This window comes from Plecotus auritus (assembly GCF_963455305.1).
Source record: "Plecotus auritus genome assembly, chromosome: 3".
NCBI classification, from domain to species: domain Eukaryota; kingdom Metazoa; phylum Chordata; class Mammalia; order Chiroptera; family Vespertilionidae; genus Plecotus; species Plecotus auritus.
This window is the reverse complement of record NC_137772.1, coordinates 24,673,582-24,696,470: the sequence shown is the minus strand read 5'-3', so window position 1 is coordinate 24,696,470 and position 22,889 is coordinate 24,673,582. Positions and strand designations below refer to the sequence as shown.

Sequence of the window (22,889 nt, the reverse complement as noted above, 5' to 3'; positions counted from 1 at the left end):
AGGAAACCAGTGCTGACCGATGCTGTGCTGAGTGTGGAACTGGTCGTGGCAGGAGGGGGCACATCGTGGCAGAGAAGTCAGAGCCTCCGTGCTCCGGATTTGGCTAAAGGGAAAGTCGGGCTTCCACCTCCTTTTCCTCCCTACCCTCCAAATCCCCTCCTGACGCCGTGTTGAAACTATTGGCCGCTGCCCCTTTAAGAGCCGCCACTCCCCCCACCCCCCAGCGGTGGCACCGAGTGGGGGGGTGGGTATAGGAGGACTGAGCTTTCTCTCCCAGTCAACCAGGGAAGATGCCCCAGGCCAAGGAGATCTCTCCCACGCCCCACTGCCCCCTCCCCTGAGTCGCGTGAGCTGGGCGCCCCCTTACCTCTTTCCCTCCCGCCCCATGCGCGACGTGGGAATGGCTCCGCGGACTGACGGGAACAGCTCTCTGGCCGCGTGGCCAGATGCCCCCACCCTGGCGCCCAATACTGCCAACTCGAGTGGGCTGTCAGGGGTGCCGTGGGCAGCGGCATTGGCGGGGGCGCTGTTGGCGCTGGCGGTGCTGGCCACCGTGGGAGGCAACCTGTTGGTAATCGTGGCCATCGCCCGGACGCCGAGGCTCCAGACCATGACCAACGTGTTCGTGACTTCTCTGGCCGCTGCCGACCTGGTCGTGGGACTCCTGGTAGTACCGCCGGGGGCCACCTTGGCGCTGACTGGCCACTGGCCCCTGGGCGCCACTGGTTGCGAGCTGTGGACCTCGGTGGACGTGCTGTGCGTGACAGCCAGCATCGAAACCCTGTGCGCCCTGGCGGTGGACAGATACCTGGCCGTGACCAACCCGCTGCGCTACAGCGCGCTGGTCACCAAACGCCGCGCCCGGGCAGCCGTGGTCCTCGTGTGGGTCGTGTCCGCGGCGGTGTCCTTTGCGCCCATCATGAGCAAATGGTGGCGCGTGGGGGCCGACGCCGAGGCGCAGCGTTGCCACTCCAACCCGCGCTGCTGCGCCTTCGCCGCCAACATGACCTACACGCTGCTTTCCTCTTCCGTCTCCTTCTACCTTCCGTTGCTGGTGATGCTCTTCGTCTACGCGCGAGTTTTCGTCGTGGCGACGCGCCAGCTGCACTTGCTGCGTCGGGAGCTGGGACGCTTCCCGCCAGAGGAGTCCCCGTCGGCGGCATCGCGCTCTCGGTCCCCAGCCCAGGCGGGGCCGTGCGCTCCGTCCGCAGCGGTGCCCTCCGGCAGCCGCCGGCCTGCACGCCTCCTGCCTCTCACAGAACACCGGGCCCTGCGCACCTTGGGTCTCATCATGGGTACCTTCACTCTTTGCTGGTTGCCCTTCTTTGTGGCCAACGTGGTGCGCGCCCTTGGGGGCCCCTCCCTGGTTCCCGATCAGGCTTTCCTGGCCCTTAACTGGCTGGGCTATGCCAACTCTGCCTTCAACCCGCTCATCTACTGCCGCAGCCCCGACTTTCGCTGCGTCTTCCGCCGCTTGCTGCGCCGCTGCCCGCGGGAGGAGCACCGCGCTGCCGGCTCCGCTTCCTGGACCCCTGCGGCCCTGGCCCGCCCCTCCGAGTCCAGGCAGTGCCCCCCGCTCGACGAGTAGGTAACGAGGCAAAGGGGCTGACAGCTCGGGAGCAGGAAACATTCGGTGTCTCCTCTGATCAATGTTTTGAGTTTGGGATTCGATAGGAGAAGGTGGGGCTGGGGAGGGACTCTGCATTGAAAGAAGGGAAGACATGGACTAGGGAACCAAAATGAAAACCGAAGTCCATTCTTTTCCCGCATCCGATCCACCCGACCGTAGGATTGAAACAAAGGGGGGCCGCCGGGTTGTTCTTCACCCCAGCGCCCCTTGTGCGCGCCAGGGAAGCGCTGCTGTGCCCCCAGGCCTCTGGCCCGCAAGGTCAGCTCAAGTTTTGGGTTTCTAGCTCTGTTCTATGGCCGCCCGGATTTCTTGTCACCGCTTGGGCTGGCTTTGGCTTGCAGAGGCGATTGGAGGCCCTCCCAAGTCCTTTGCCCCAGTTCTGGTTTCTTTGAAGGTTTGATAGCCAAGAAGGTGAGAATCCACTTAGGGTGTGAAGGTTCTGAGGGGAGTGAGGAAGCCGGGAGTGCGAGTTCTTCCAGCTGGTAGAAACAGGGCTGGGCTGGAGTCGGGGTAGATTTGTGGCTGCTTGGGGCCGATGCTTTTGTATAATTACGGGTTTTCCAGGGTCCCTGACCTCCTGGGTCCCCTGTCCCCACCCTGTGCCCCACCCACCCCAAGATTTGCTATCTTCATTTTTTCCAGGGCTTCCTGGGGAATTTCTTAGGCCTTGAAGGACAAGAAACAAGAGCTCCGTTGATCATTGATCCAGAACCTTTGGAAAGCTCTGGCCTCTGTTTAGAACGAGCCCTGTGGAGTTTCCCAGCTGGAAAACTCTGCCCTCCAGAACCTGATGACTGGGCCACAGATGGGGAGGTGGGGACTGACGGAGTGTTTTTGGTGTGTGTGTGTTTGTTTTGTTTTGTTTTGTTTTTGTTTTTTACCGTCTTCTCTCTTTCTGAGAGAGGATTTTTAAACCCCACCCCTGAACTTCACCAATACCTCAGCAGCTGGAGAGTTGGGCTGCCCGTGCTCAGCTGCCCTTGGAGCAGCCCGGCTAGCTTTGGCTGGGCACCTTGCTCACTTGTGTGCATGTGCTTAGGGCAGAGAGAGAGAGTACCCCTCGTTCTATTCCTTCGCCCCCCCCCCCCAGACCTGATGAACCACTCAGTGTCCTCTAGGCTTGGCAGCCCAGGCTGAGAGCAGGAAGCTAAAAAAGGTCAAGGTTTGGGATTTTTGTCCCTGGCTTCCTCACCAGGGCTCTCCAAGCACCAGCCTCCCTCACTTTAGACACAGAATAGCTCTGATCTACCTCACAACGTGTCAGAAGGACTTCTCCAGGGTTTGGGGGGACTCCAGGGTTCATAGAAGGTGAACCATTAGAATGGATCCCTTCTTTACATTTTAAAATCAACTTAATAAATATTATTGAATGCAATTCATCCATTGCCTTCTCTTCTCTCCATTTGTTTTCTTTCCATAATCCACTTACTTCTGAGAGCTGGCTTTTGACAGTGGCAATAAATTAGGACTAATCCTTGTTCCTTTCTTCCTAACCCTCATGAAATGAAAATGAAACATCTGCTTGGATAAAGGGGAGCAAGCTTGAGCCGCTGATACTCCTGCCTCCCCACCCTTTCCAAAACTCCTGGAATCCAGTTTAAGTGAGTAGCAAAGCCATGTTACCCATAGGACTTGAGCAAAGTGTCCATAGGATTGAGTTTGCTGGGCTCAGGATCAGGGCACATGGAGCATATGCCAGCTCCCATGCTATAAGCCAGTGGTGGCTTCCTAAGATCCCGTTGCCAGCAGGAACCAGTTTTATTCTGCACTGTACGTGTTCATTTCTGGAGGCACGAAGCATTGTTTGTACTGGGCATATGTCTTGGGCTATAAATATATTCTGACATTTCCCATTCTTTCCCTAACCTCTACCTTCCTTTTCCTGGGCTGCAGAAATCTATAGTATCTTCTGGAAGTAAAACAAGTTACAAGTTTGAGCCAGTTGATAATTGTTTTCCTTATTCCAATTTTTATGAATCTTATCAGGCAATTTTCTATGGAAAAAACATTTTTATGGAAATCACTGGATCTTTTTGTGAGTTCTTATTTAAACCCCATGAACAGAGGCCATTGTCTGGACTGATATACAGGATAACCTGTAAACCATAAAAAAGTTTAATGTGCTGAATGACAGCAGCGTACAATGCATTGGCTAGGTTCAGGAGCTCCAGAGTTATAAAACTTCGATCTGCCCTGAGGATAAGCTCGGTGGATTTCCACATATGGGTGTTCCCTGTGAATTGGACCTGGCCTAGGCTGTTCTCTTTTCTCCAGGAGTCCAGGTTTTTATTTCTTAGGATGTTTGCATACCAAAGATGACTTTCTCCTTTTCAACCCAGGCCAGTGTGAGATCTCTGCTGTCTGAGGTGTGGAAGGTTTCTGGGCAAAGACTCAACTTTTGAACCCTTAGTGGGGAAGGAAGTCTTGCTTTAGCCTGGGGCTAAGTAAGAGGGCTGCCTCTCCCATCTCTGAATATTTTCTCACCATCACTGAGGAAAGTTGCCCAGTCAGTCCTAGGCAGGGAAGAAGGGTGATTTGGGGGAAAAGGGGGAGGGAATGGAGAAGGATTCTGGTTTGTAGAATTGTTCTTGAACATTATCCAGGAACTCATACTGCTTGAGTCTTGCTTGACAGATACCCGTGTGCCAGCTGTCAGAGTCCTTTGGAGTGTTTAGACTTGCACTGGAGCTGTGGACTCCATCTGCGAATTGTCATCAGTGTATCTGACAGATGGAGAGGCAGCCTCTCCGGTTGTTTCTCCAGCAACTTGTGACCAGGTGTCAGGCTGAGAGAGATTTACATCCTTGGATGGGGAGCAGGCTGCTTTTGTTAGCATGAGGCTTGAGCACTTGAACTGTGGAAGACAAACAACCATCCTCTGAACCTACAGATGTGAAGACTTACAGACCAATGAGAATGAAAGAGCCCGTGGAATCGCTGGTCTTGCCAGAGTCTGTTAGCAGGAGCTGGGCATGGGGCAGAAATGACAGGGAGAAGGGGGCTGAATTGGAAGAGAGGGAGTGAGGAGTGACTGGATTTTCCAGAGGAACTGCTAAGAAGCAGGCAGAATTAGGGCATGGGGGAAGCTGATAGATTTTTCTCAGGCTCTCCCCACGGTAGATTCGTCTGGGGAACGAAGGTAAGTTCAGACTGTGGTCCTCACGAGCAGTCAGCAGGCTACAATTCCACACCAACTTCATTCCTCAACCCTTTAGAGAGTAGGAGCAGCTTCTTCCAGGCGAAGGCCATGGAAACAGTGCTTCTTTATGTTTCCCTCCTGAAAACCAAAGATCCAGGCTTCCTCTCAGGCCTCTTGGTGGATTATGTCTGTGTTTGTGTCCAGAGGGGAAGCGGATGCCTCCAATGGAGAGTATTGCTAATGCTCTCCCCTACTCCAGGCAAAAAGCTCTGGATATAGTCAGCTTTAGCCTAATTAGTGAGTGGTTGAAGCATAATGCACAACTCAGTTTGATTAGCAGAAACTCCATAAGGCATCTGACCTTTCATTAGCTCATCCTGTTATGAGATTAAGGAAAATAAAAATGCTTCCCTCATCTGTAAAATAAATGGAGAATAACCCTTTCTCTCCTCTCTTGTCTTCAGAAGGGGAATGAGTGTTTCTGGGATGGTAGGCTCTCCTAAAGTTCTGTGAAGTCTTAGGCAGAGCTTACTTAGCACCTTCAGTATCTGCTCCACCCAAGGCATAAGCAGTGCTAGGTGCCCCCTGATGGCGATGTGAGGTACAACAGGTGTGGACTTGGAAATAGTGGTCCGTTGAAAACATAAGGCCCCTCCCAACTGGAAGAGACCACAGAAATGATTTAGACCAGTGGTTGGCAAACTCATTAGTCAACAGAGCCAAATATCAACAGTACAACAATTGAAATTTCTTTTGAGAGCCAAATTTTTAAAACTTAAACTTCTAATGCCACTTCTTCAAAATAGACTAGCCCCGGCCATGGTATTTTGTGGAAGAGCCACACTCAAGGGGCCAAAGAGCCGCATGTGGCTCGCCAGCCACAGTTTGCCGACCACTGATTTTAGACCAATCTTTTGATAAAATGGATGAAGAAACTGACTTCTAGAGAGGTGAATTGTGAGAACCCAAGGTTTAAATGCAAACTGTGGTTGGTAGTATAGAGAGCACAGAATTCAGAGCTGGAAAACAAGTAAGAAAGGGAGGAGGAAACAATAAAGAATTATTTAAAAAAACACGTGGGGGGAAAAAAGGCAGGAGGAAAGACATAATTTATTGAGCACAAATATGACTGTTTTATTTGGTGTCACTACAAATGTTATGTTAGTGACACAAATAAAAAATGGTCTCAAAAAAACCACAGAGCTTCATAAAAATCAAATAGCTTGGTTGTATTGATTCTAATGCAGTCTACCAGACTCCAAAGTTTATTTTCTTTTCTCTACACACAATGCTATAATCAGTTATGTGACGCTGAGCAAGTTACTTAGCATCTGACATGTTGTTTGCCAGTGAATCAAGTGGAGATTTTATTAGTGCTCTACTCAGCTCATGCAGACTAGTTTTGAAGAACAAATGACTGTATGCAAAAATGGTTTGGAAACCGAAAGGGCTTCTCCAGTGTAAGTGGTGTCATTAGAGTACGAAGCTGGGACTAGTTCCAGGTGTCCTGGTTTTGATCCTTGTATGGTCCTGCTCCTATCGACAGCCTGGATCTTGGACCCACTTGTCCTTGGTCACTGTGGGCACATCCTACTTTATCTTTCTTCTCCCCACCTCAGACCAATTCCACTGGCTTCATATCCATGTCACTGAACATCTCCCCCTCTGGTCCTCTTTTCACGTTCGGACCCTGGTCTGGCTTGTGCCTGACATTTTGGTCCTGGTTTGGTTCACCCTATCATTGCCCTTGCAGCACTTAAAATGAGCTAAATTTTAAAGGACGGACAGAAGGCTTAGAGACAGAGGGCACTTCCAGATGTCAGTGCTTTATGGGACATAGTCAGGATTCATGAGAAGGGGGCCCTAAGGAACCAGAAAAAGGAAGATAGTGTATTCATTTGCTAGGACTGCCATAAACAATTACCACAAACAGAAATGTATTCTCTTACAGTTCTAGAAGTCCAAAGTCAAAGTGCTGGTTGGGTCATGCTTTCTGAAGGCTCTAGGGGAGGAATCTCTCCTTGCCTCTTGTGGCCATCCTTGGTTGCTTGACTTGTAGCTGCATCATTCCAACTTCTGCCTCCATCTTCACATGGCCTTCTTCCCCTATGTGTCTGTGTCCAAATTTACCTCTTCTTCTAAGAACACCAGATATTAGATCAGGGCCCAACTTAACTCAGTAAGACTTAATTTTAACATGATTGCATCTATAAAAACCTTATCTATAATAATAAAAGGCTAATATGCTAATTAGACCGGATAGCCAAATGACCTTCCTGACATCATTCTGGATGTCCTTCCAGATGAAGCCACGGTAGTGGGGGCTGAGGCAGAGGCCGTTAGAGGTGATCAGGCAGGTAGGCAAGTGGTTAGGGACAATCAGACAGGCAGGTGAGTGGTTAGGGGCGATCAGGCAGGCAGGCGAGTGATTAGGGGTGATGAGGCAGGCAGGCGAGTGATTAGGGGTGATGAGGCAGGCAGGAAGAGTGGTTAGGGGTGATCAGGTAGGCAGGCAGGCAAGCAGTTAGGAGCCAGCAGTTCCGGATTGTGAGAGGAATGTCTGACTGTCAGTTTAGGCCCGATCCTGCAGAGATCGGGCCTAAATCGGCAGTCCAACATCTCCCGAGGGGTCCCAGATTGCGAGAGGGTGCAGGCCGGGCTGAGGAACCCTTCCCCCCCACACACAAATTTCGTGCACCAGACCTCTAGTTTCCTAATAAGGTCACATTCACCAGTTCTGGGGGTTAGGACTTCAACGTATCTTATGGGGACACAATTCAACCCACAATAGGGGATGGGAGGAAGGAGGAACACTGTAATGCGTAGCCTTTTCATGCTCATCTTATGCCTGATGTTTTCCACATTTCCAAAGCTCTGTTTCATCCTATACTCAGTCAGAAGGGTGGTGGGAGTGCTCCCATTCCTGAATTTCCATTTCTAGGCCTTTTCTTTCATATCCCTGGGCCCCAGATTGGAGAGACTACTGATAAATCAGACCGTTGTTTGTTGTCTCCTGTGGGCAGAAGTTGCTACCTATTCTCCATTCTTCCCTTCATTCTTTAGTAATAGGTCACCTAAGTTTTAGTTGGGCACATGGCCTCGCCATAGATACACTGCAGCCTTGCTTGCAGCTGGGTGTGACTATGTGGCTAAGTTCTAGCCAGTTGAAGTGTGCAGTTCCCCATGTCCCTTCCTGATAACTGGAATGCAGGTGTGATGGTAAGAATGGAAGTAGTCACCTTGGGTCATAAGATGGCAATCATCTGCCATCAAAGGCAGAAAAACCAGAGAGCCTGGGTGTCCAACAGTGTAGGGACAGCATTATAGCCCTGGACTGCTTGTTTTTAAGATTCTTAAATGAAAGAAAAATAGACTTTTACCTTGTTTAAGTCACAGCAATTTTAGCATTTAAAAAAAAATAACACAACAGCTGCATTAAACAAATTCATCAATGAGGATATGATAAAAGAGGGTATGAATAAATGGGCATCTGCTTACATTCTGTGATGAATTAGGTTGGGTTACAAAGCTGCCTTGCTGTGGTTCCTCTTAGGTACCTCTCATCTCTGGGAATGGCATCTCTGTAGCATCTGATTTGTGCACCTGAGACCACCAAATCCATCTCATTGACACTGATTTGTATGGAGGCAATGATCAGTAAGTGTGTTAGTTTCCTAAGACTGCCGTAAAATTACCACAACTTTGGTAGCTTCAAACAACAGAAATTTATTCTCTCCTAGTTTCGGAGGCTAGAGTCTGAAATCAAGGTGTCAACAAGGCTGGATCCTTCTGGAGACTGAAGGAGCACCTTTGCCTGCCTCTTTCCTAGCTTCTGGTGGCACTGGCAATTCTTGGCTTTCCTTGACTTATATACATCACATACCCCGGTCTTCACTTTCCCCCTGTGCTCCTGTGTGTCTTTTCCTCTTTTGTCTCTTACAGGACATGCATCTTTGAATTGGGGGCCTATCTTAATCCAGGATGCTCTCATCTCAAGATCCTTATCTTAGATTATATCTTCAAAGATCCTTATTCCAAACAAGGTCACATTCTGAGGGTCCAGGTGGACACATTTTGGGGAAGACATTATTCAACCCACTTCAGTGAGAGACACTTATGAATTCCTTAATTAAGAGTTCTGGTCTCATTAGATTATCATCCACACCAGTCACCCCTCATGGAAGGACTATTCTCTTGGATTGTGTAGTAGGCAGAATTCTGAGATGACCCCCAGTAAACCATGTCTTTAGATAATCCCCTACCCTTGAATGTGGGTGGAACCTGTAATTTGATTCCAACAAACACGATATAGCAAAGGTGATGGGATGTTACTTCTGTGATTATGTTATATGGCAGAGGCAAAGGGATTTCTAAGATGTAATTAAGGTCCCTATCAGTTGACTTAAATTAATAAAAAGGGAGATAATGCTGGGGGGACCTGACCTAATGAGGTGAGCCCTTTAAAAGAAGGTCAGAGGTCTGAGACAGAAGAAGTCAGAGGGACAATCCTGCTGTGCTTCAGGAAGCTAGCCACCATGAGTTCTACAACTGCAAGGAGTGGATTCTGCCAACAACTGTGTGAGTGAAAAGGGGACTCTGAACCTCAAATGGGACTGTGGCCCTGGCTGACATCTTCATTTCATCCTGGTGAGACCCTGAACAGAAGACCCAGCTAACCCATACCCAGACCCCTAACACATGAAACTTGTGAGATAATAAATGTGTATTGTTCTAAGCTGCTAAATTTGTGGTAATTTGTTACACGGCAGTAGAAAATGAATATAGACTCACTGAACAATTCTGCCTAAGGTTATACTTTATAACAGCCCTTCTCTGGTGTTTTTAAAGGTTTTTCATCAGAATCAAAAGTACAATGAGACCATGAGCTCAGGAAGATCCCATGATCTGTCGGCCTACTATTCTCTTGAAAGGCCTCTTGGGGACTTTTGATTGGGTGTCCCAGGAACAGGGTCTCTCAGTCTTCTTTCTTCACTTCTGAGAGAATGACCAGTTTCTATGATCCCCTGACCCCCACACACCTTTTAAGAAAATTAGGAGCTAAAGGTTCAGAACCCATTTACTATAGTTTTCTTTTCTAAATTGTCAGTGAGGTGCCACACTTTATAACATAATGGCACACAAACATAGTTCTCAAAATCTCATTAGCAAGAAGCAACATGAAATATTGTTGCTCCCACTGTTGGTATTTCAAGAGGGGAAAGGGATGGGTCACTTCTTCCCAGAGGAGAGAGTGAGAACGGAGAGCTTTACCTCAGCTCAGCACCACCCACAGTGACTCTGGTTTTCCTTCCAGTCACTAGATTGGGTGAGTGAGTCCTTCCTCTAAGACAAGCATATCAAACTTGCATGCCGCCCACAATGAATATTTTTGCGGCCCAGCCAATATAACGGTATGTAAGAAACGTTTTAATAAAAAATTTCATAACTTAATTTTTACAATATCCTAGTATACATAACCCTGTATAATAAGAGCCTAATATGCAAATTGTCCCCTCGATTGGGAGTTCATCCAGGAGCTCAACCAGGGGGTGGGGTTGACCCGCCAACTGCCCTCGGCCCCCCCCAGCCAGCCCCGCTTCGGCCAGCTGCAGCAGCAGGCAGCCAGGGGAAGGGAGGCCCCAGCAGCCAGCAGTAGCTGCTAGGGACCCTACCCATGCACAAATTTTGTGCACTAGGCCTCTAGTTATTAATAACGAACTACAACGTTCGCTAATGACTGATTACTACAATCATGTTGCATTCATTTCCCTTACATGCCTTACACGCAGGCGCACCATTTCTCTCCACTAATACTAGCAGCGAATATTTTAGCAGCCAATTGCCACATAATTAGTCTTGGACTGGCTTGTTTGGTGTACACAACAGGAAATATTTCGCTTTCAGAGAACAAGAAAAATAGGTTTATTTGTGTTACACTTATTAATTTGTGTAGTTATTCAGTGTCTGGTAAGTTAATGTTCAAGAAAAAATATTAATTTTTATTAAAATGTTCTATTTTTTATGTTAACGGCTACTCATTTATTTCAGCCCTTTGTATTCAGCATGCCTCTATCAAAATAAACCTACGTTTCTATGAAAATTGAAGCTTTAGTTTTTTTGCGGCCCCCATAAACTTAAACCTTGTTTATTTGGCCCGTGTTAGCATTTGAGTTTGACATGCTTGCTCTAAGACCTCTCCTTGGGCCCATGTCTGGATCTAATTGATGTGGGAACACTCTCCCAGAACCTCAGGGAGAGGGGCTTGGAGAAGGAGGGGAGCATGGGCAGCTGCTTCTCCAATGGAGGAATTCCTACCATTTCTGGGGAAGGAGAAACATTTGGGGCTGATGGTGAATTTCACTACATCAGCAACCTCAAGACTCAGAAGCTAGCTGTGTGATGGCTTCCACTAGTTTACTGGAGGAAGAACTAATCTTAAGGGCAATCTAGTTCTTACCCCTGACCCACTCTCATGCCCATCTTCTTGGTAGGGTTGCTGGCTCACTGGCATTGACCTGGTTGGTCTGTATTGGACTCCCAACCTCCCAACCTTGCTTTTCTTGCAAGTTGTTACAATGAAGAATGCCTCTTCCTTCTTTCCTTCCTTCCTTCCTTCCTTCCTTCCTTCCTTCCTTCCTTCCTTCCTTCCTTCCTTTCTTTTTAAATATATTTTTATTGATTTCAGAGAGGAAGGAAGAGGGAGAGAGAGACAGAAACATCAACGATGAGAATCACTGATGGGCTGCCTCCCACATGCCCCTCACTAGGGACCAAGCCCACAACCCAGGCATGTGCCCTTGTCTGGAATCGAACCCGGGACCCTTCAGGCTCACTCTCTATCCACTGAGCCAAACCAGCCAGTGCATGCATGTTTCTTTAAAAAACAAAAAGGAGGTATTCAAATGTACAAAAGTAATTACTTTTGATACATAGAATACAGTTTAAATTAGCAGATATTTTTCAAAATCCTCCCTACCCACCAGAACGTCCCTCCAGGCCTGCTCTGGTGCCTAGTATTTTTAAGGAGGACAACTGGCAAGACTACTCAATAGCCACTGTCATAATCCAAGGTCTTCATCACTTCTTAACTGAATTAACTAAAATAGTCTCCACATGGCCTTCCTGCCTAGCTCTGGCTTCCTTCTAATTCATCCTCCACAAGGCCCCCAGGAGGGATTTTTATAAAATATAAATCTGACAATGTCATTCCCTTTCTTAAAATAACTCAATGGCTTCCTAAAGCATTTGGGGTAAAATTCAGACCCCTTAACATAAAGGCCTGGCATTAGATGGACAGTGCCTACCTTCCTAACCCAATTTCTCACCACTCTCCTCCCTCAACCACATTTATTCCAACCAGGCTTAAATTCACTGAAGAACTCATTTTATTTTTGTTATCTATACATTCACACAGACTACCCTCTGTCATGCATCCAAACATGGATTGTACACTTGACTCATCCACCCATTTGTTCATCCCACCGGATAGTTTTTATCAAGAGAACAGACTCCAGATATGCTGCAAGGTAGAACTGACAAAGCGTGCCAATGATTGGATGTAGGGTATAAGAGAAAAGGGAGAAGACAGGAATGAGACCAAGGGAGTTTTGGCTTGACCACTTGGCAGAATGGACTTGCCTCTTACTAAAATGGGGGGAAAGTGAGGAGGATATAAAACTGTGATTTAGTTTTTGGACATAGTATATTTGAAAAGTCTATTAGTTATGTCTTAGAATATCAAGTAGGCATTTGGATTTCCAAATCTGTAGATTAGAAGGGGAGTCAGAAATGGATTTATAAATTTGACAGAAGTGTATTTAAGCTCATGGAAATGGATGAGCTCACCTGCATGGTGACCATAGATAGAGAATTCAAGTCAACACACTGCACACCTTAAACTTACACTATGTTATTTGTCAATTATATTTCAAAAATCTTGGAAAAGTAAAATAAAATTTCTCCAGGCATAAATAAAAGAATTCAGAGGACTGAGCCCTGGAGCATTCCAACATTTGGAGGTCAAAAATAGAAGGAACCAAGAAAGCCACTGAGAAGCAGCAGTAATGAGGTGAAAGGAGAAGCAAAAGCAAGTAGCATCCTGAATGCCATGGGAAGAAAGTGTTTTAAGGAGGAAGCGGTCAGTTTTGTCACATGCTGTTGAAACATCAAATAAGAGGAGAACCTTCGGATTTGACAGGATGAAGGTCTGTCACTTGTTACCTTGATGAAAGCAGCTTGATGGTGTGAAGGGATGAAATGCTGATCAGAGGGACTCAACAGAACTTGGGAGATGAAGAAGTGGAGACAGAATCAAACGTTTTCTCAATAACTATTGCTCTGAAGAGAACCAGAGAAATGTGGTGTGATCGATGACCCTGTTGTTATTTTGGTCAATCTGATATCCTGTTTCTCAGAATCCTTGTTAGATCCTCTCCAAAAGAGGATCTTGCTCAAGATTTGAGAGGCAGAAGTGAAGCAGAGTCTACTAATACCTGAAGGACTCCAAGGTGAGATATGGAAGCAGAGGTGGTGGGTGGGCTCTGACTTATCTTCAGCTCTCTGTCCAGCTCTTCTTCCAGACTGTTGATCCCACCGTTCAATGGAGCACCACTAGACACTTGGCTGCAGACCCACAGGTGTGGTAGCTGCAGAGAAGCCCTATAGACCTCTCCATGCATTCCTGCTTCTAGGTGCCATTCCTGCAGCTGGATGTGTCTGGCTTTTTTAATTTCCCTGCAAGCTCTGATTTATCCTTGCACCGGCAAGGACAGCCTGATTAATGATTTTTCTCTGATTCTCTAGCTCCCTTCTTTGGACCTTCACTTCCTCAGGTCCTCCTCCAATAGCGTGAGGTCTAATTCCTGTAATACCCATATCACTCCCAGCAGATCTGTTTCCTTGGCTGAATCCAGACTGACACATGGAGTAATAGCTGCAGAGGTGATGTGAGGTCAAGGGAATGTTGTTTGTTTTTAAGATGGCAGTTTGCTGCTTGTTTGCTTGAGAGAAGAGAAAGGACAACTGCAAGAGTATTATAGCTTGGACCCAGGGCACAAAGGAAAAGACTGGATTGAGATGGGGGCACAGAATAGGTGGGCTCAAGCACTGGACTAAGAGAAAAGACAGAGTAGGTGGGTATCTATGTAGTAGATTGGTAGTTACAATGGGAGCATGTGGAAGTCTGCATTTATTGTCTCGGTGAAATAAGAAGTACCAGCAGTAGATGAGTCTACTGGGAGAAGAGAGAAAAGTATAATTGTGAAAATTTGCCGTTTTTGGCTGCCTAGCCTGTGGACTGCTTTCTAGAGTTTGGAGAATTTGCTGTTTTGTGAGTCTTGGTGGGAGACAGAGCCCACCCATCACAATTGAAGCTGAAATAATCAGACCCTCAGTCTTACCAGCCCTTAGTAGCTCCTGGAAGTGTTAGGATCCCCATTTCCTTATAACCACATGACTAGAGAGTAATGAAAGGCTCTTCTCCATGGGGACTCCAATAGGCCAGGCTTGAGCCACATTCCCCTTCTCAGAGCAAGCACTGTGACTCAGGACTCAAGAACCAAAGTTCCATTCCTGGCTGTGCAATTTGAGAGGGTTCAACACCACCCTGAGCTCTAGGCGATTGGGTTAAAGTCACTAGAGGATCCCATACTCAGTCATGATAATAAGATCAAGGATGGGCCAGGAGTCTCTGCAGACAAAAGAAGGGAGTAAGAAGACTTGGGGAGCCCGGAAAGGAAACTTCCTCTTCCTTTCAGGGAGCTAAGAGAAGAAATAATTGGTCTTCTGCATAATAAGGATACAATGTCTGGAAAGGCTGCAGCCATTAAAAAACAAACTGTGTTTGAATGGGAAATTTATGCATGTGGTTTAACAGTACAAAAGTAGTATATAGTGAAAAGCAAATCAGCCTTTTTTCCTGTCTGTGTCCAATGGCCACCGAATTGCATTTTCCAGAGGAATTCATAGTTACGTGCTTCTGTGTGTCCTTCCAGAGAGTCTGTCCATATGCAAGCATGCACATGCAAGTGTATCTTTTATTTCTTCCCCAAATGGCCCACTCTTTGCTCTTTATTCTCTACCTCCATTGTATTTACTTAATGATGTTTCTTGGAGATTTTTCACAGCTACACACATAGGTCTGCCTTTAACAGTAGTGCAGAATTCCATTTTGTGGATAGTCCATTATTTATTTAAGCATCCTTCAGTGACTGACATTTAATTTATTTGTACTGTGGATGAAAAAAGGGCCACATGCTAACCTGACTAACTCAGGGAAGGCCTGAATAGAGGCCTTGCAAATTCAAGAGACCTAAAGTAACCACAAAGGATGGTTTGAAATTAAAAGCCTTTCATTAAAAAACAGTTTATAGTGGGTAGTCAAGTCCTAGGCCAGTATCTTTCTTGACAAAAATCAACTTCAATCTTTACTGAGCCTATTGTCTTTTTGCATCTAAGATACCTGTGAAATGTCAGGGTAACTTGTAACTTCCCTTTTTCCAGATCCCTCAGTGTGAAATCAAATTCCTTCATTGTTATTGTTGTCATGTTAATTGTTGACTGTTAACTATCCTATACCAACCTAAGTAAAAGAAGTATATGTCTATCATTTTACTTTTTATCCAATCCTAGAGGTTCCCCACCCCCCATGTCTCATCTCTCCTCCTTTGATTGTAATGTAAAAACAAGGTTTGGCTCAAATAAACTCACAAAAATTCTTTATAGGTTTGAATGTTTTTTTACGTTAACAGCACATACAGTTGCAATAAAATTTCCTCAGATGCATATCGTTTTGCACATATACTACATTCGCTTTTACTCCCATGCCCAGTCAGCTGGAGACCAAAGCTGAAGCATCCAGAAGAGGAGAGCCAAGGAACCACAGAGAATGACTCTGGGACCCTGATGACACTGTGACACTCTGGATTGGACTGGGACTGACATCCCTGTCTTGTTCCTGATCTTAAGAGAAATACTTTTAGTTTTTTCCCATTGAGAACGATATTGGCTGTAGGTTTTTCATACATGGACTTTATTTTGTTAAGGTATGATCCCTCTATTCCCACCTTGCTGAGAGTTTTTATCATAAACTAGAGTCCCAGTGCATGAATTCGTGCACAGGTGAGGTCCAGCTGGCCCACCCTGATCGGGGCTGATCGGGGCCAGGCTGGCAGGGGGAAGAGGGGCCCCTGAGGGAGGTCAGTTGGCCCCACCCCTGGTGTGGGGACCAATTGGGGATGGGGCCGGATGGAGGGAGGGGCCACAGGAGGTTTGCGGGCTGGCCTCGCCCCCGATTGGGCTTCATAGCAACCAGTCGTTCCTGTCGTTCTGGTCTTTCTGGTCGCTTGGCTTTTATAAATATAGATAGGTGCTGGATTTTATCAAATGCTTTTTCTGCATCTATTGATATGATCATGTGATTTTTATGTTTCATTTTATGTAATGTATCATATTTATTGATTTACAGATATTGTACCAGCCTTGCATCCCCAAAATAAATCCCATTTGGTCATGGTGTATGATCTTTTTAATGTATTAGTGGATCTGGTTGGTTTGCTAATATTTTGCTGAGGATTTCAGCATCTATTTTCATTAGGGATATTGGCTTATAATTTTCTTTCTTTGTAGTGTCTTTCACCAGGTTTTAGGTTTTGGAAATAGGATAATGCTGGCCTCATAAAAAGAGTTTAGAAGTCTTCCTTCCTCTTGAATTTTTTGGAATAATTTGAGAAGGGTAGGTGTTAGTTCTTATTTGAATGTTTGATAAAATTCTCCTGTGAAGCCATCCAGTTCAGGACTTTTGTTTGCTGGGAGTTTTTTTAAAAAAATATCTTTTTATTGATTTTAGAGAGAGAGGAAGGGAGAGAGAGAGAGAGAAACATTAATGAGAGAGAAACATCCATTGGCTACCTCCTGTATGTCCCCCACTGGGGAACCAACCCATAACTTGGGCATGTGCCCTGACTGGGACCTCTTGGTGCGTGGGTGAACACTCAACCATTGAGCCACACTGGCTGGGCTGCTGGTAGTTGATTACTGCTTTAATTTCATTCATTGTTATTGGTCTATTCAGGTTTTCTGATTCTTCCTGATTGAGTTTTGGGAGATTGTACCTTTCTAGGAATTTGTCCATTTTACTCAGGTTGTCCAATTTGTTGGCATGTAGTTGTTCATAGTATTTTCTTACAATCCTTTGTATTTCTGTGATGTCAGTCGTTACTTCGCCTCTTTCATTTTTGCTTTTGCTTATATGGATTCTCTCTCTTTGTTTCCTGGTGAGTCTGGCTAAATGTTCTGAATCTGAGGTGGTACTAGTATCACCAATTTTGTTTATTTTTTCAAAGAACCAAGTCTTCACTGATCTTTTGTATTGTTCTTTTAGACTCCATGTCATTTATTTCCACTGTAACCTTTATTATTTCATTCCTTCTGCTTATTCTGGGCTTTTCTTGTTGCTTTCTTTCTAGTTCTTTTAGGTGTAGGGTTAGATTGTTCATTAGAGATTTTTCTTTCTTCTTGAGGCAGGCCTGTAATGCTACGAACTTCTCTCTCAGAACAGCTTTCACTGTATCCCATAGATTTTGGGTTGTTGTGTCTTCATTTTTATTTATTTCCAGGTATTGCCCTAACTTCTAAAGGGCTGACTTGTTATTTTGGATTTGGCGAATTGGGGTTAGAGAGGAGAAGGCAATGAGTTAGGGAGAAGTGCCTGAGAATTCCAGGTCTTCCCTACCTCCTCCCCTAGCCATCTCTCAGGGGATTCTTCTCAAGAGCCATGGAATATTCCCACAGTCCCTGAGGATTGCCACCATGGAGACTGGGAGTTGGGTTCTGTTGCTCTGGTGACCAATTGTGTGGGGCCTCTGTATTAGAACTGCCAGGGTTCTGGGAAGAGGCAGGCCTGGGAAGCTCAGGCTTAGAGGAAGCCTTGGGGCAAAAGCAGGAGAGAGCATAGGAGTGGAGTCATAGTCTTGGTTCTACTTTCATCTCAGTGATGTCCACCCTTTCAGTGTTCTTGGATGTGCCTGCAGCTCAGAAGCTAGAAGGCAGCTTGTTAAAGACCTACAAACAAGACGACTACTCTAAGAAGATGTTCCTGGCCTATAAAGGTAGATGCCTAAGACTTAGTATATCATAATTGCCTCTAGCTGGTAGTATTCCATTGCTACAGAGGAATCAGGAACATCATGCAAGCTTCTCCCAGTGGGCAAAAGAGCAGAAGACATTCTGGGTCATTCCGTGCCCTCTGCCTTTCTCTGGGGCCTTTCAGAGGTTTGATACAAGCTCTGGTATATCCTCTTCCCCAGCTGTATGTGGGGCCTGCATGAGCACAGCACATTTTTCTGCCTCTTCCTCCACCCCCTTTCTGTTCCTGAACCAAGAATGGTTCCCTAAATTGACTCTTCTGATATACAGAGAGTCCTTGACACTGTGAAAGTCAGTGTTACCTTTGTTTAATCTCAGGTATTTATAACTCCCAGGCTGTATATAATTTTTGCCTTTTAAAATGACACATAGGTTTCAGTTGTCTTCTTTAAAAAGACAAAAATTGGCTCAGTGGATAGAGCATCAGCCTGAGGACTGAAGGGTCCTGAGTTTGATTCCAGTCAAGGGCATGTACCTCATTTGTAGGCTTGATCCCCAGCCCTGGTTTGGGCATGTTCAGGAGGAAACCAATTGGTGATGTGTTTCATTCACATTGATGTTTCTCTCTGTCTCTCTCCCTCCTTTCCACTCTCTCTAAAAATCAATGGAAAAATATCCTCAGGTGAGGATTAACAAAACAAAAAACCCCACAAAAATTGTCCTCGTCAGTGTGGCTCAGTTGGTTGAGTGTCATCCTGTGCACCAAAAGGTCACTGGTTCTATTCCTGACCAAGGTTTTCTTGTCCTTTTCCTATCATTGCTCCATTTTCAACCATGATCCCAGGTTGTGAATTTGATCCCTGATGCAGAAGGCAGCTCTGATCAGTGTTTCTCTCTCCCTTCCTCTCTCTCTCTAAAATCACTAAAAACATTTAAAAATAAAACAATTTTAAAAAATTATAAATATTTACTAATAGCACATTGCTTTTATAAAAGGGAGGGGTGGGAAGGAAAGTTGTCTTTTCCTAGGCAACTTTCCAAAGCTTCAAGAAAACCAGGACAGATGAATTGTTTGTGGGCTGTCTGCAGAGCCCAGAGGCCTCGAGATCACCCTCTGCGGTTCTTCTCACAGTCTGCATGACCCAGGAAGGACAACCCTGGGTTTCTTTCGTGGTGCACAAAATCCGACTGCAGATCGCACAGGATCCCTCCCTGAACTACGAGTATCTACCGGTGATGGGCATGAAATCATTCATCCAGGCCTCGTTGGGACTTCTCTTTGGAAAGCACAGCCAAGTCATTGTGGAGAACAGGGTGAGAAGAAGGGCCCCTCCTTTACTCACCCAGACACAGGGTGTGGAAATCAGAGTTTGCACAATCTTAAACCTGGAAGGGACTTTGGACTCCGCTGCCCCCCGGCATTGACAAAGGAGACTTGTAAAGCTCATAGAGTCCAAAGCTTGTCATTGAAGGGCAGGGCCAGCATCAGAATTCAAAGCCCATGCTCTTGGCACCAGCCCACACTGCTAGTGTGCAAACTCTCTCAAGAAAGGAATGATCTGAATCTGAGGTGGTACTAGTATCACCACTACTCTTTTAAAGTATATTTTTCTGTTTATTTCTTTTGTTCTCAGGCAGGGGGTGTGCACACTGTTGGTGACAGTGGTGCCTTCCAACTTGGGGCCCAGTTCCTCAAAACTTGGCGTCGGGATTCTCAAATAGTCTACGTCATTTCTTCTCAAATAGGTGAGTGTTATGCAAGGTGAGGGTGACAGAAGATCCCTCTCCCATTCCTGATTCCCACCCCATTTACATTCTTCACTGTTGTCCTTCTCACTCTCTGTGATGACAATTGGTGGACAAGCCAAGGTATGCTTGCCCTTTTCTTGTCATTGCTCCATTTTCAACCCTGACCCTCAGGGCCATTCTCTGGTGTGTCTGCTTCCATCTCTCAGTTTCCCATGTAACAGCTGGTAGGGGGCTGTGTTTCCACAGAACATCATGGACTCATCTTCCAGGACATGGGCTTTACAGTTTTTGAATTCTCCTTCTGGGACTCTGAGCAGCTGTGCATGGACCCCAATATGCTCTTCAGTTTGGTGAAGGTAGAGAGGCCACCCTCAGAGACTTTTCCCCAAACTTGACCTACAGTTTTATTTTCCTTTCCTCCCCACCCGTCTAATTATCCAAGGCCTTTTCTAGGCTTGGATTTGTCTAGTGCTTTGGTAGGAACCAACTTGGAGTATCACTTCTCCTCCAACACCCTGGTGCCTCTACCACCTGGTAGGGGCAGTGCCTGATGAGACAGTCTCTACCTATAGCAGGCCCCATATGGCTGTATCTTTGTGATCGGGAACATTGAATACCGCAAGTTGACACAATATCAGTGGACAAAGTTAATGGCCACCATGAAGGTGAGCCCAGTGTCTCACTTGACTTTCTTCCTTTCATCATCTACCATCACTTTCATCAGTCTCACCCTTTTTTCATTCTCCTTTCTCCTATAGAAAAAGCGGATATTCCTATTTTTTGACATCCCCTATCAAGGTTTATCTACCGGTGACCTGGAAGAAGATACTAGATTCTTACAATACTTCGTGTCTGAAGGCTTTGAATTCTTCTGCAGCCAGTCTCTGTCCAAGAGTTTTGGCATTTATGGTATGGTAGGGGCAGAAGTAGAAGGGAGGGTCTGGTGGTAAAGTGCTTCCACACCCATGACACACTCCACACTCTCTACCCTGTGGAGAGAGCCAAGGCCTCCCGAGAGGGCAGTGTGGGGGCACAAGAGAGGAGCTAGACATCTGGTTCTGTGGCATCATCTCTGCTCAGTTATTAAAACTGGCTCCAGTTGCATTGTTTCCCCCCTTAGACCTCATTTCATCATCTATAAGAGATGGGGGTAAGAATTAGTTATCTTTCTAGTCCCTTCCACCTTTGAGATTCTTACAGTTACTATTCCTGGAAGGAGACCCTCTGGCAACTTCCTAGGGCCTGGACACCAGCTTGACTAGGCTGGGATGAGGGCCCTATAGGTTAGCCCTCTCTTCGGCCAGGTTGGAGGTAGAGTTACAGGGGAAGGCCCTGGTAGAGGAGACTGAGAACGAGGCTGTCTGTCTCCGTGCTGCAGATGAAGGAGTGGGGATCCTGGCCGTGGTGACACTCAACAACCAGCTCCTGCTGTGTGTCCTCTCCCAGCTGATGAACTTCGCCCTGGCCCTGTGGCTAAACCCTCCCACCTCGGGTGCTCGCATTATCACCTCTGTCCTCTGTAACCCTGCTCTGCATGAAGCATGGTAAGGGTGAAGGGTGGGGGTAGGGATGGATGGGCAGAGCCTCTAGATACCTACATACTTCCTGATCGACAGGATTCAACTGGGTGCTTCTCTTCTTGCCTCTTTATTCCACTCATTCATAAACATTTACTGAGGACCCATGTGTTCCAATGGCAATGGCTATGCCAACTCTTGCCCTACTATGGGGAAATGGGTAATAGAATGGGACACAGACTGATGAATTGTTTGAACTCTTCCAGATTGCAACAGATTAGGAAACCCCAAGAGCTTGCTACTCTACCAAAATCTGCATAAGAGTCTGCTTGGCTTGCTTAAATTAATACAAGCTGAAACTTTTCTCCCGCTCATAACCATCTGAGATCCCTGACTCCACTGGTGTGCCCTCAGGCACTTTGGTTGGGGGCTTTTGAAGGGAAGAGAAGTGCCTGACAATGAGGAGATTGGGAGCAGAAGGAATCCTCATACTCTAATTTCTTGCTGTCCTTCATTTGGCAGGAAGTTGAGTCTGAAAGAGGTCGCAGAAAACATTATGCACATCAAAGAAAAGGTTAAAGAGAAGCTCCGTCTCCTGGGAACGCCTGGCTCCTGGGATCACATCACTAATCAGAATGGGACCCATGGCTATCTTGGACTCAACTGTAAGTGTCTAGGAGGAGAAAGCTCGCCCCTTTCTGACCTTGGGCTTGTATCTGAATATTCAACTTCACTGATTAGGTGACCAGTCCCTAGCTTCACACCAGATTTTGAATCTTCCTTGAGGAAAGGAGCTGCTTTGAAGACCCCTATGGCCTCCCACAAATGCTGATGCTCCCTATCCCCCATAATCCACACTGGGCTAGAGGGGACTTAGAGGTGGTCACCCCAGGATCTGAGATCCTGTGATTATCACAAGTCCAACAGGTAGAATACTTGGTCAAGAAGAAACATATCTACATTCCCAAGAATGGTCGGATTAACTTCACCTGTATCAATGCCTGCAACATAGATTACATCACTCAGAGCATCAACGAGGCTATCTGCTTCACAAAGAGCTCTGGAAAAAAAAAAGTCTCCAGAAAGTCAATAACTTCTAGTTAGAATAAAAGCTTGAGTCTTGCAAAATTCCTGTGTTGATTATTCACTGCTACAATTTATTTCTCTGCTAAGTATTCTGTCTCTCTCTATCTATCTACTTACAAAGTATTGGTCTGGCCTCAGCAAAGAAGGAGAAAAGCCCAGAGAAAAAGGAAATGTCTACCTTCATGTACCACCTCATATTTATTGAACACCTACTATGTGAAGGCCCTGATCTGCTGTCTTAGTTCATTCGAGCTGCCATAACACGCTACTATAGATTGGGTGGTTTATAAGCAACAAAAATTTCTTTCTCACATTTCCGAAGGCTGAGCAGTCCAAGATCAAGGAGCCACAGATTCAATGTCTGGTGAAAGCCCAACTCCTGGTTCATAAACAGCATATTCTAATGTAAACTCCCATGGCAGAAGGGGTGAGGGATCTTTCTGGGGCTCCTTTCATCAGAGCACTAATTCCTCCCATTCATGAGGGCTCTGCCTTCATGACCTAACCATGTCCAAACACCATAACATTGGTGATGAGGTCTCAACATACGAATTTGGGGGGGGAACACAAACATTCAGACCATAGCATCTGGGCATCAAAGAGAACGTAAAAAACATGTACAATCCAGTCCTTTTCCTCCAGAGCTTAGTTGGGAGACCACCTTAGTCACATGAAACAGTTCAGT

At 46.2% G+C, this 22,889-nt stretch overlaps 1 protein-coding gene across 5 annotated transcripts; it reads left to right on the top strand.

Annotated features, from left to right (window-relative positions):
* Positions 1-285: 285 nt before the first annotated feature.
* LOC308244950 (beta-3 adrenergic receptor-like) lies at positions 286-22,242 on the top strand (the record flags this gene model as incomplete). Of its 5 annotated transcripts, XM_080661371.1 has the most annotated exons (9): positions 2,290-2,443; positions 17,777-17,875; positions 18,985-19,166; positions 19,487-19,598; positions 19,848-19,957; positions 20,174-20,266; positions 20,360-20,510; positions 20,980-21,145; positions 21,641-22,242. In XM_080661371.1, the coding sequence occupies 8 exons, from the start codon at positions 17,857-17,859 to the stop codon at positions 21,861-21,863; spliced, it is 1,056 nt and encodes a 351-aa protein (XP_080517497.1). In that variant the 3' UTR covers positions 21,864-22,242. The 5 variants fall into 5 exon arrangements, 4 of the variants coding, with proteins under 4 accessions (XP_080517494.1, XP_080517495.1, XP_080517497.1 ...); XM_080661370.1 differs by lacking the exon at positions 2,290-2,443 and having other exon boundaries at positions 17,761-17,875; XR_013960189.1 differs by lacking the exons at positions 18,985-19,166; positions 19,487-19,598; positions 19,848-19,957; ... (2 more) ...; positions 20,980-21,145; positions 21,641-22,242 and adding an exon at positions 386-1,584 and having other exon boundaries at positions 2,273-2,443; positions 17,777-17,799.
* Positions 22,243-22,889: the final 647 nt, after the last annotated feature.